Source organism: Cololabis saira, chromosome 13, assembly GCF_033807715.1.
Source record: "Cololabis saira isolate AMF1-May2022 chromosome 13, fColSai1.1, whole genome shotgun sequence".
Lineage (NCBI taxonomy): Eukaryota > Metazoa > Chordata > Actinopteri > Beloniformes > Belonidae > Cololabis > Cololabis saira.
The window spans coordinates 35,802,635-35,815,299 of record NC_084599.1 but is presented as its reverse complement, the minus strand read 5'-3'; the positions used below and the strand labels follow the sequence as shown (position 1 = coordinate 35,815,299).

Genomic DNA, 12,665 nt, shown 5'->3' with positions numbered 1-12,665 from the left:
TATTCTCACACCAGCTAACACGCCACCTTCAGCCGATCACCGATGACCTACTGATATCATATTACGACAGATGTACAACAGCGGAATAACAAATGAATATGGACCGACTGCAAGGACTCACCACTAGAGGACAGCAGCAGCTCGCGGCAGCATCACTGGACTCGACTCTGGAAGAGAAACGTTTCCTGCTCTCCCTGCTGGATGCTCGCTGTAGGAGATCTCTCCAAATCAGCAGTAAAAGTGAAAAACTGAGATTACTTTTGAGAATTAGATGTTTATTACATACTAGATTCATGTTTTTTTTAGACAACATAATTTATGGAAGTGTACGGTTACAAAAAAAAAAGGTATTTCATAATAATGGCATCAAAGAAAATAAATTCTTACAAAAATAAATGGCTCGCAAATGGTTTGTAAAATGATAAAACACTCTTCATAAAAATACAAATGCATAAGAAATCAAAGATGTGCCTAAATTTTAAAACGTACAGCAGATTTCTTTTAGATGAAACTGATTAATATAAAACTAGAGCAGATTTCAGTGAAAAGGAATCAAATGACACGTTTGTTGAGAAGTATTCATGATACAAAATAGCTTGGTTAAGTTTACTTATCTGAACAGCTTATGAAGATTTTTGAATGAACACTGATTTATCAAACAAAACAAAGAAACAAGCCACCACGAGTCTTTAGCATTTCACACATCCTTAAGAACCTAACAGACTATTCGAGCAGACGAATGTTTACGTTTGTTCTTGGTAAGTGAAGTGGAATCATTAAAAGTCTGTGCTGTACAATATAAGAAGGTCACATATGTCTCACTGGCCGGTCTCTCCTCTTTTTGGTCTTATCAGATCTCAATCAGTATAAAAACAGTAGCATGGTCACCACAGTTAGCGGATCACTGATGGTTAAAGTAATTACAAACACTGAGGTGGGTGAGAAAAAAAGCTCAAATGAAGATCGTTTGCAACAAAGGTTACGTAAGAAATAATCGCTGCGACTTGTCTCAACCGTCGCTACATTCCCTACAATACTGCTCCACGTCTTTATCTGCGGAGATAAAACAAAGAAACGCAGCGAATCTGCAGAACAAACATCCCCGGGTTATCAAAGGTGATCAGATAACTTTCAAACAACCTCTCTCTCACTGCGCCCACCTGTCTGCGTGCAGCACAGCAAACACTTAGCTTAATCTTCAGAGAGACGTTTACGTCTGCCTTTATTTTTCCTCCACGAAAACTGTGATTATATGCGAGTGAACAAAAATAAAAACAAATCTAGATTATTATTTCCAATATACAAAATGCTCCCCGGTGTAGGTGTGTGTCAGTGTGTTGTATGTGTGCGCACGTGCCAGTTCGTATGCTGCAACTTTGGTTTCAGCATGTCACAGTCTTTCCAGTGTTTGGGAGTGTATTTTGGCGCATGTCTGCAAAGCTTTTCAGTGTGAACCGTAGCGCTGAGAGTTGGGGCGAAGGGGATCCCTCAGTGCTTCTTGTCGTACTCTTTCACCATGCGCTTGATGTGGAACAGTTTGTGTCTCAGGCTACGACACTCTTTCTTCTTAGACTGATAATCTGCGGTCTGCAGAACACAAATAGCACATTTAGAAACATTTCAAAATATTTCAACTTAGAAAGTGATAATATTTGTTATATTTTAGGACAGGCTTTCATTTATGTGACTGTGAAGACATCATAAGACAGTTGAGATGCAGTCGAATTAAAAACCTGCTAAACACACCAATTCCAGAAAAGTTGGGACGTTGTGTAAAATGTAAATAAAAACAGATGGTCCGATGAATCATAATTTTTTTTTAGGCCATCCAGTTTGTTTAGTTTAAAAGCTTGCATCTCTGACTATATAGGGTTGCATTAGTGTCTACGACAGCTTACACGACTGGAGAGGCACAATCAATGCTGAAAAGCACATAAAGGTTTAAGAGCGACATATGTTTTTTGAGATGCGTTACTGCCATCAAATTCAAAATGAGCTACTATTGTCCATGAAATGGCAAAATGTCTCAGTTTCGACATCTGATAGGTGTTTTAGTTTCTATTTGGGAATAAATATGGGTTTATGAGATTTAGAAATAATTTAAATGTATTTTTATTTACATTTTAAACAGCTTCCCCGACACTGGAATTGACACTGGACTATTTTAAAAGCAACATCATGAAAAAAGACAACAGAAATGTCTCCTGACCTGCTTCAGATCCTTCAGCTGGTTATATTCATCCGCAACAGCCTGAGAACGAAAGAGGAAACATTCGTTATAGTCATCGTTTCCATTTTATACCTTTATTTTATGTAGTTTGTGGATAATCAACATGTCTTTAAGCAGATGTTTGTCTGTGTCTATATTTATAAGCATCAACAAGGTGGTGAAGGCCTGAATCATTTCAGTTACCAGATCGAAAACGCCACATTTCTCTTGAGACAAAGCACAACATGCTTAATAATTAATAGTCAAAGTTATCTGTGCTTAAGTATTAAGTTGTTTTTTTCAAATTTTTTCTTCAGTGCAATTGATATATTTGATTTAAATGAGTCCAAAAAACTCCCTTTTCTACTCAGCTTCCTGATTCCTGATAAGAGCATTTTTCATTCTTGCTGCCAGAACAGTGATCATTAAAATGAAAAATGAAGTGTGTAAAATAGAGATGTTGCATCCTCCGCATTCCATTCAACAAGATGAATACAAATGTGGCACAAATGAAACAACTTCAGCTGTCGACTGTAAAACGTAAAATTATACAGTGACTCTCTCTTTTTATCACAATGAAAGCCAGGAAGATAAAAATCTGTGTTTGTTGGGAAATAAGAACAGATACGATCAAAACTTGGCTCAGTAGGAACAAGTTGTGCAACAGCATGTTTCTTTTTATGCAGAAAGAAAAGAAATACTTGAATACAGCACATCTGAAAATTGCCATTTAGCGTGAAATGTTTGTATTATTTTAGCAACCTTTTGTTAAGCATGACTTTTACAGCTCAAGTCAGTAAATTGGGGTAAATTTGACCTTTGACACCATCCTAGCAGGTTGTATGGAGGTGTGGGTCTTTTTGTTTTGCTTAAGAATGTAACTCAACCGCAGCCCCTTCTCATTGAGGTCTTTAGCTTGTTGCCATCAAATTTAGTCATGGCAGAAAAAAAAAGTTAATAGATTTTATAATTTCATATAACAATGCTGGTGTTTGAGCAAGTGGCTGCAGAAGCAAAAATGCTGCAAGCATCAGTCCAAAATTACTCAATAACGGGTTATTCTGGTCATTTGTGCTCAAAACACAGATCATTTAATCATAAATAGTCATCATAAAATAAAATAATCATAAAAAGTCTCCCAATTTTAAGTGCATAACATGAGATCGTTTGTGACAAAAAAAATACATCAATACTAAAATTAAAAAACACTGCCAATTCCTCCATTAATTCTTTATGCCTGATTACGTTAATTTGTTTATTCGGTTGACTTCTTCAATCCTATCAAAATGCCGTGTTATAATATACTGTGAGGGAATAATCTTCTTAATGACATTACAGACTCATTCAGGCTAATTTTGCAAACACTGAATGTTTTCTGTTCATATTTGTTGGTGAGCGGTGCGGACCGTTCCTCTAACCTGGTATTTGGAGGAGGTTTCGTCCAGCGTGTCCAGCTGCCGACTCAGTTTGTTCAGCTGATCATTAATGTCGTCCATTTCTGCACACAGTCGCTTGTACAGCCGAAGGTCAGCGTCGAACTCTCTTTTATAGTCATGACGCTGAACATCCGATCTTATCTCCGGGTACATCCTAGATTAAGAAGGACGAGAGAATGACAACGATGAACAAGAACAAGAAGAAAGAACAAGAATCTCTCTACAGTGACTCATTTCTTACACCTTTGTCCTATTTCTCTGATTATGACTGACATGTGAACTGGCATGCCTTAGAGGATTAACCAAGGAAAACCGACTAGAGCTTTTTCCATGCATTTAAGTATCCTCTACTTTATTGTTTTATACAGTACTTACATGTTTGAAAACCTCTAAAATGTTTGTTGCGTTTTCAAGCAAATTAATGTCACATAAGCTTGTTTTTCTAGGCTTATAGTTATTAATTCATGTCAGAGAATGTGGGTCTGGTCCTGAGGGAGCAACAGTCCATCAATCCATCCTTTTCCATGCTCATTTCATCCTGTTCATAGATGGAGGGGGGTTGAAGCTTTGGCCAGCTGTCACCGGGCAACAGGAGCAACAGCATTTGGACCAGGGCTGGGGATCGATTCAAATGTCAAGAATCGATTTGATTCCGATTCTTAAGATTCAGAATCGATTATCAGGATTTGATTTGATCCGATTCGATTCGATCCGATACTGATTTGGGTTAGTGTTATTAAAAATGTTTTTTGAGCTGCTGCCTGAATTATGACTGTAGTTATGCAACATATGAATACTAGTAGGCCTGTCGCTGCAATCGCTGCAGCTACTCTTCAACGCCATGTTCATTGTTTGATAGTGTCAAACCACGCCCATGTGTGAATTAAAAGATGTGACTACTGGGATTAAAGTTCACCGGGCGAAAATGTAATGAAGAAAAAAAATCTTTAGACATACGAATCTAAAATGTATTTCGTTATATTCAAAGGAATTTGTCATGTCAAACTGCGCGATTATACATGCATGCAATGATCTTTTCACATTTGTCATATTGCATCACATCATGGTCATTTGCCTCTCTAACAACTCTAAAACCTATAATATCATTATACAAGCAGGCAATAAAAATTACGGATCAGAAACCTATGAGATTGCACCACTGTGAAATTGTAAGAAAACACAACCTTTTCATTTTTGAAAACTTTGTGAATTTTAGTAGTCTTAAACTGGTTTTTAAATGTTTACATAATCATGTTTCACCCCTGTTTTCTGAAGTAGTTATTAGGCATCAGAGCTCTGGTAGAGTAACCACACGGGCCTCCACCAATGGTGATTGTTGTATCCTAAAGTATAAGACCTCTTTTGGTGAGTCTGTCTTTTCTGTGAAGGGTGCAAAACTCAATTATGGCTCAAATCTAAACAACAGTGCCTACATGAATAGGTCAGGTCTGGTTCTGCTTTTGCATTATGTTGTCTTTGCTTTACATCTTTTGTCATCCTCTAATTTTATTGTATATTTTATTGTCTGTACTTTTTTAAAAGGCTCCTGTGGACAAGTGTTGTAAATTAGCATGTGTGCTAAAACACTCAAACAGTGCATTTGGTTTGTCCTATGTAATTGTGATGTCCATACAAATAAAGAAATAAAGAATCGGTATTTAGGAATGAATATGAAAATCGATTTAGAATTGGAAAATTATTTTCTTCAACACAGGCCTAATTTGGACTGTAATCTACAAGTCCTTCAGCTAATGACGTTGTCTCTCTGAGCCACGCAGTAACTCAGAAGTTCAAAGATAAAGTGGCACACTGACCGAAGATCACAACTTACCGCTCCCACTGTTCTATGTCGAGTTCGTTGCCCGTCTCTCCCCCGGTGGTGTACTCCGTTTCATACTGAGACTCGTCTAGTTCTGGGTTGCGTCTGCGCCTCTTGCCTCTGTGTGCAGAGGGTTTGCGGGCTCCACCTGTGTCGTCTGAAGGGCTGGAGCTGTTCCGTCCGCCGTGGGGGAATTCCTCCGACGGCCGGCTGGTTGTTCTCTCAGAGTACCTGCAAGACGACAAAACAAGGATGAGGAAAACAGCTTCTTAAGATGACCTGTCTTGAGACCCCATGAAGAGTTAATAATAGGTGTGAGAGCCTTTAATTCATATTTTTACATTCATCTTCGTACCCGAGGGAGTGAAGTGGCTTTTTCCTGGTTTACACATAAAAGAAAGCAAGATAAAATGTGTAATTTAATGGTCTTGGATAGTTTCAATTCAGATATTTTTGATAGCGAACAGGACAATGTAGATATACAGGACTGTCTCGGAAAATTAGAATATTGTGATAAAGTTCTTTATTTTTTGTAATGCAAAAATGTCATACATTCTGGATTCATTACAAATCAACTGAAATATTGCAGTTTTATAATATTGCTTTTATTATTTTAATATTGCTGATCATGGCTTACAGTTTAAGAAAACTCAAATATCCTATCTCAAAAAATGTGAATATTCTGGGAATCTTAATCTTAAACTGTAAACCATAATCAGCAATATTAAAATAATAAAAGGCTTGCAATATGTCAGTTGATTTGTAATGAATCCAGAATGTATGACATTTTAGTTTTTTTAACTGCATTACAGAAAATAAAGAACTTTATCACAATATTCTAATTTTCTGAGACAGTCCTGTACTAGAATCAAGTCTGATTATTTAAACTATGATCATCATGTAAAAACATGGCTGTTAATTGTAATAACTAAAAAAAAGCAAGATAAAATGTGTAATTTAATGGTCTTGGTGATCCCTTTTCAGTTTCCAGTTGTTGTGCAGGAGTTTTATGAGCGAACAGCACAGTATCATCAGCTCTACTCGTCTAAATACTGCAACACAACCTTTAATTTCTTTAAAATCATAGTCAAATGCTTTTGTCTCTTGAGAGCTGTTAACAGTAAGAACAATACAATATAACATCTTAAAAAATTTGAATAAACTGAAATAAAACACATTTAAAGAAAGGAACAGAGGACCAGAGAGATGAAAACTGAAGGAAAACAGATACTTTGAACCACTAACATTTACTAGTCCTTGCCCCCCGTCTAGCCTGACTGAGCCATATGTAGTCTCTCAGTGACCAGAAAGCAGGTACAGCTCTTTAATAAGTTACGGGACACGCAATCAATTTTTTAGGGTTGTAGGGGATTTGCAGAGGAATCCAAATCCAATGGCACAGATATTACAAGTTCTTATGAAAGGCTGATTTATGTCAACAACAGAGCACACCGCCGGTCCCCAGGCAGAACATTCTTCTGCTTATGAAATGCCAGCGCTGTGTACTTTGCAAAAGAGGAAATCATTAAATTATTCTGCACTTGAGCCGATTCAAAGCCCAGTCTACATGTAATATTTTGTACTTCGTGTTGTTGACAGCACAGAGTGCGCTTAGGTCATTTTTCTAATATATTTCTGGCACGAGAATGATTTTTTTTTTTCAAAGTCAAAGAGATGTTGGGTAACTTTAGGAAGTGTACAGTACATTTCTTGTCTGACTCACACACGAGTACACAGTAGTCTAAACATCCACTAGCATTCTGCTTCTCTCGCCAGGGACTCTACTCCTCGGAGAATTCAATGAACAGGAGGAGAAACAACAATGGCGGGTTAATCCAACAAAACCCAAAGGTCACACACAGCTCTGGCTCATGTAGGCAGAGCAATATGTTTATATGGGCTTTAAAACAGACTAGTGATTAGAACTGCTTGTGCAAGTCACATGTTTAGGCGTCCTCTCATTGTGGGCAAGGTTTTACACTACACAAACTTGCACTGACCTTTCCGCACAGAAATCTAATTTTGCAAAAAAAAAAGATCACTTTATCCACTGCACAATCCAAACAATAATATCCTTCACAACTGATGAGACATGAAAAGAACAAATTACATGGAAACATGTGGTCCTGCATTTTTGATGCTGTAATTCCTTGTTTAATGCCAAATCTGTATCAATAAATACAATTCAGATATTTTTGATAGCGACCAGGAGAATGTATATTGGAATCAAGTCTGATTATTTAAACTGTGATTAACATGTCTGTTAATTTGAATAACTAACAAAGTAATAGCATTATCTCATATAAACATATCTAACTGCAATTCAATTCACATTTTTGTTTGCTCATGTTGTCATTTTTAAGTCTTAAAGACCATAACAATATAAATATCTAAACATTACAGCAGGCGCTGAGAAAACAAGGTCACCTACTGGTTATCATCCCCATTGTAGGATCCGCTGTCCACTTTGACCGGAGGGTATGAAATGACGCTGTTAGCCGAGGCGTTGAGCAGCCCGCCTCCCTTCTCTGACACCAGCAGCGTAGGTGCATCCTGAACACTGCGGCTTTCCTCCACATTGTTCACCTAATGCAGACAGGAAAAAACACAAGGAACAGGCTCAGCAAACGCAAACAAACAACTCTACTGCTCACAAAGACAAAAACCACCCGGCCGGCTAAAGTTCTGATTAATAACCTGTTAATAGGGCTGGGCGATTTTGGACAAAAATAAAATCACAATTTTTTTTCTCTGAAAACCCGATTTTCGATTTCGATTTTTTTGATAAAACTACAAAAGACAATGGAATAAATTGTTTCAAATATTTTATCGATATTTTTAAAGAAAAAAAGCAAACAAATTTCCGTATTGGCAATGAAGTGCAATTGAAAGATACTGTAAATCCTCCTTGAGTTTATTAAAGTGACAACATTTACAATTTTCTTGACCAAACAAAGATGACTAGAAGAGCTCTGTCTGTAATGCAGCCAGCTGCAAAAAAGGAAAATCGATTTTCTGATTTTCCTTTTTTTAACATCGTCTTGATTAATAAATCCGATTTAGATTTAAAATCGATTAATTGCACAGCCCTACCTGTTAAATAACTTTCTTTTTCACACATTGTACAAGACTAATTTTCAGTCTAAGAAAAAGTGTCAAAGCAAAGAAAGTCAACATCTAGGGAGTGAAAAAAAAAACAGTGACTGTAGAGGCGAGACTGAGACGCTTGGTAACCTCAATGCTTAAAGTCTGAGTGACGGGTCAAGCATGAAATTGGACATCCAACTCCTCAGTGAACTGTAGGTCATCTGTTTGCTTCACGAAGCCTCTCTGGCCCCATGAAGCACACTTGAGATCACAGGTTTTGTATAGATTTCTGACTTTCTGACCTTAAATAATCCGTCATGGCAATATGATATAGACATAAAAAAGGTAGGTCATTCAAATGTTGTCATGTTGTTGCCAGAACTGCATGTTTTCTGCGTCTCTAGGGGCGGGGAGGGAGTTATACTCTATAGATGGATCATTGTAATCTCCGGAAATGTAGTGGTCCCTACGAAAATTAATAAAAAGTATTAACATAAAAAGGTAGATGATTCTAACTTTTATTTCCCTTCTGTCTGTTGTGTCATGCCTCATGAGCACCTGGAACGGAGACGCTCTTCCTTTCTTTCCTCAAACAAAAGGGGCCTCATGTGGAGAACTTCACCTTAATCTGTATTTTCAATTCCTTCCTTTGAGGTCATCGAGTCTACAAGCGAGAATTCCTCACCACGCACACCTCGGGGTTGGTCACTGTTTTTTCAAGTGCTTTAAATGCCTTTTCCATTACTCCCACGTGAAGCAGTTAACAACTGAAACTAATTCTAATCTTTCTGCAACCTGGACGTTCAGGCTGGTTTAATATTAGCAGCCACTGGGTAATAGCCAGTGTTGAAAACTGCAAATAAAACTCTTGTGAAATGTTTTCCGGGGGTTACATATACCCAGATCCTTTCCTGTTAGGTCCAGACAATATACAGCTGAATGCATTTAACTGTAATATACTTTTCCCAGAATTAGAGAGACAACCCGGCGATAATCAGTTATTAAAATAAATGTATAGATCACACTTCCAGGAAAGGTGGACATTTTTCTAAAATGCAACAAAACGTGTATGTGTAACATCTTATATCTTAACAGAAGTGAGTATAAATGAAAAAATACTGCGGTGCAGTTTCTAGAAAAATATGATCAAATAAAAAACTGAATATAATACAAATTTTAGAGGACAGAGGCAAAGACAGACAGAAAGCCTGTTCCCAGAAGAAAGGGTAAAAGAAAGAACATGGGATGTATGATGCCACGTCAGTGCCCATGAACCAAATGTATATCCTCTTATTATAAAGAGCAGACTCATATAATAAAACTCCCAGACTGCTGGGCAGATTAAATCATGTGTTCAACAACAAGGGATAAACTATCTTCTTGTAAAACTGTTATACGGTTAAACTGTTATATCAACTATTATAATTAGTACGCTCAATTCCAAGACAATTAAAAACTGTCAATTATATATTTGTTTAAGGGTTTAAATACAGGGATTCTGGTCAATGAAGACCCGTCGTAAAGGTTGCACTCCCTTGTTACTCAACGCAGCGGCGCCAGGCCTCTGTCCCCCTGAAAAAGGGACTTGTACATCAACATGAGCACAATATTTGGACTTTCTTTAATAAATTCAGACCCGACTTCTCCCAGCTCATATGTTAAAGTATGTATGTAAGAGATTATATTAAAGCACAGTAGTGTGGGAAGCTTACCCCTCCGGAGGATTTCCAGAAAGATAATATGATGCAATAAAAATATAATCCTAAAGGTTTTCTATCCCTGGTTTATAATAGACTCACAAGCCTTATAAAAACAAAGCTCCTAATGCAAATGCTAAATGGGAAATAGAGTCTGACAATGCTTTCGTAGATTTTGAATGGGAACTGATTTGCAAAATAAAAACTTTAGTATTTTAAGTTTGTACACAGGGGCAGATAGTTAGTAGCTACTTAGAATATTATCTAAACATAAGACTGACTTTGTTGCAGCTGTCTAAAAGCAATCTCAACCCCTTTTCAGTCAGCCTTTGCAGAGGCAGAGACACCACACAGTGATCTCTCAGTTGTAGGAATATTTCATTTATCAGGCTAGCTCTAATCACAGCTAAATATGTTGCCATTTCCTGGAAGATCAAAGAGCTCCCTTGTTTATATTTGGGGCTTAAAAAGCTTCCATCATATTTAACCTCCGAAAAGATGATTAAATCTCAGAAAAAAAATACAACTTTTTCAAGAATGCTTTGCAAAACATGTGATCCGTTTGCACTGATATGTATTATTTGGTAATATTTCAATAAGTGAATTGCTTTGAAAGATATCAGCTTTGTCCTAAAAAACACAAACACACAATAATCGTGGTGGGTGGAGTGCTTGGGAGCGGGGGGGGGATTGCCCGTCTTGCAGCTGCAGGAGAATCCTGTTTGAGGAGAGTAGTTTATGGAAGAATCTTAACAATGTCCTCTCAGTGTGCAACACAGCAGCCATTCGGATGTGAGCAGAACATGTAAGCACAAAGAAAGGTCCCGAACCTTGAGAAGCAAAGATGGAAAGAGACATGCAGATGATTTTAGACAACGGTTTGTGTTGATAATGATGCTGCAGCAGTGAGGAATGGAGACATGAGGAACACATACATTTGAGCTGAAGAAGGAGAAACACAGTCAAAGCTGATAAACAAAACAAAAAAAAAGCAGATTTGGTGGTGGAAAGGAAAAAGTAAAGCCTTAAAAAGAATTTAATGCATGTTATCTTTCTGCTTGAGTAATCAAAAGCCACGCTTTCCTAAAAACCACATCTTGAATAGCATAAGACTACTTTTCATTACAAGTATTCTGAGGGAGGAATGCTTATATTTGTGCCGAAGAAGAAGAAGAAGAAGAAGAAGAAGAAGAAGAAGAAGAAGAAGAAGAAGAAGAAGAAGAAGAAGAAGAAGAAGAAGAAGAAGAAGAAGAAGAAGAAGAAGAAGAAGAAGAAAGAGAACTAAAGCTAATAAACAAAACAAAAAAGCAGATTTGGTACAGTAAAGATCAAAGAAATGTGATGGAAAGGAAAAAGTAAAAGTGAGGGAGAGTATTTAAAAAAAAGGGGAATTTAATGCATGTTATCTTTCTGCTTGAGTAATCAAAAGCCACGCTTGAATATCTAAAAACCACTCTTGAATAGCAGAAGACTACTTTTCATTACAAGTATTCTGAGGTAGGGATGCTTATATTTATGCTGAAGAAGAAGAAAGAGAGCTAAAGCTAATAAACAAAACAAAAAAAGCAGATTTGGTAGAGTGAAGGTCAAAGAAATGGGATGGAAAGGAAAAGGTAAAAGTGAGGGAGAAAGGGAATTTAATGGATGTTATCTTTCTGCTTGAGTAATCAAAAGCCACGCTTGAATATCTAAAAACCACAAAACAAAACAAGTATTCTGAGGGAGGGATGCTTATATTTGTGCTTTAATAGCAAGTTTTACTGAGCAGAAGTGACTGAGTGATGTAACAGAATGAAAACAACAAAATAATATATCTATTTGACAGATTCCTGTTTGTTCTTGTTCATGAGGTTTCTTCTGCCCAGATGAGGGTGTGTTACGGTGTTCCACAGGGTTCAGTGCTAGGGCCAATCCAGTATATTATCCAGAAGCACTGCATAAATTTTCATTGCTATGCTGATAATACGCAGCTGTATTTATCTATGAAGCCAGATGAAACAGAACTGTTGGCCAAACTTCAGGCCTCTAGTACTACCGTAAGTAAGAAATCTTGGCATTATTCTTAACCAGGATTTGTCATTTAAACAGCTGTTAATCACGTTTGTAACGCAGCTTTTTTCCAACTCCATAATATCCAAGATGAGGAGCATCCTCTCCATGGGTGATGCTGAAAAAACTTATCCATGCCACTGTCACTTCTACACTAGATTACTGTAATACATTATTAGCAGGATGGCCCAGTAATTCCCTGAATCCAGCTGACCCCAAGTGCAGCAACACAAGTGCTGACAGGAATCAGTGAGACAGATCACATGTTAGTCTCAGTCCATTGGTTTTCGACAGAATTTTGAATTGAATTCAAAATTCTGTAATTTATGAGTTGAATTAAAATTTCTATTACTTATTAAGTCCTTAAC

General features: G+C 37.2%; 1 protein-coding gene across 1 annotated transcript in view; it reads right to left on the bottom strand.

The window, feature by feature from the left end:
- Positions 1-300: 300 nt before the first annotated feature.
- Positions 301-12,665, bottom strand: part of LOC133458648 (occludin-like) — a 33,634-nt gene continuing 21,269 nt past the window's right edge. The window contains exons 5-9 of the mRNA XM_061738791.1: positions 7,896-8,050; positions 5,477-5,695; positions 3,628-3,799; positions 2,210-2,251; positions 301-1,587 (exon numbers count right to left, since the gene is read on the bottom strand). Coding sequence (XP_061594775.1) covers positions 1,489-1,587; positions 2,210-2,251; positions 3,628-3,799; positions 5,477-5,695; positions 7,896-8,050 — 687 coding nt within the window. The 3' untranslated portion in view covers positions 301-1,488. The remainder of the gene's footprint in view (positions 1,588-2,209; positions 2,252-3,627; positions 3,800-5,476; positions 5,696-7,895; positions 8,051-12,665) is intronic.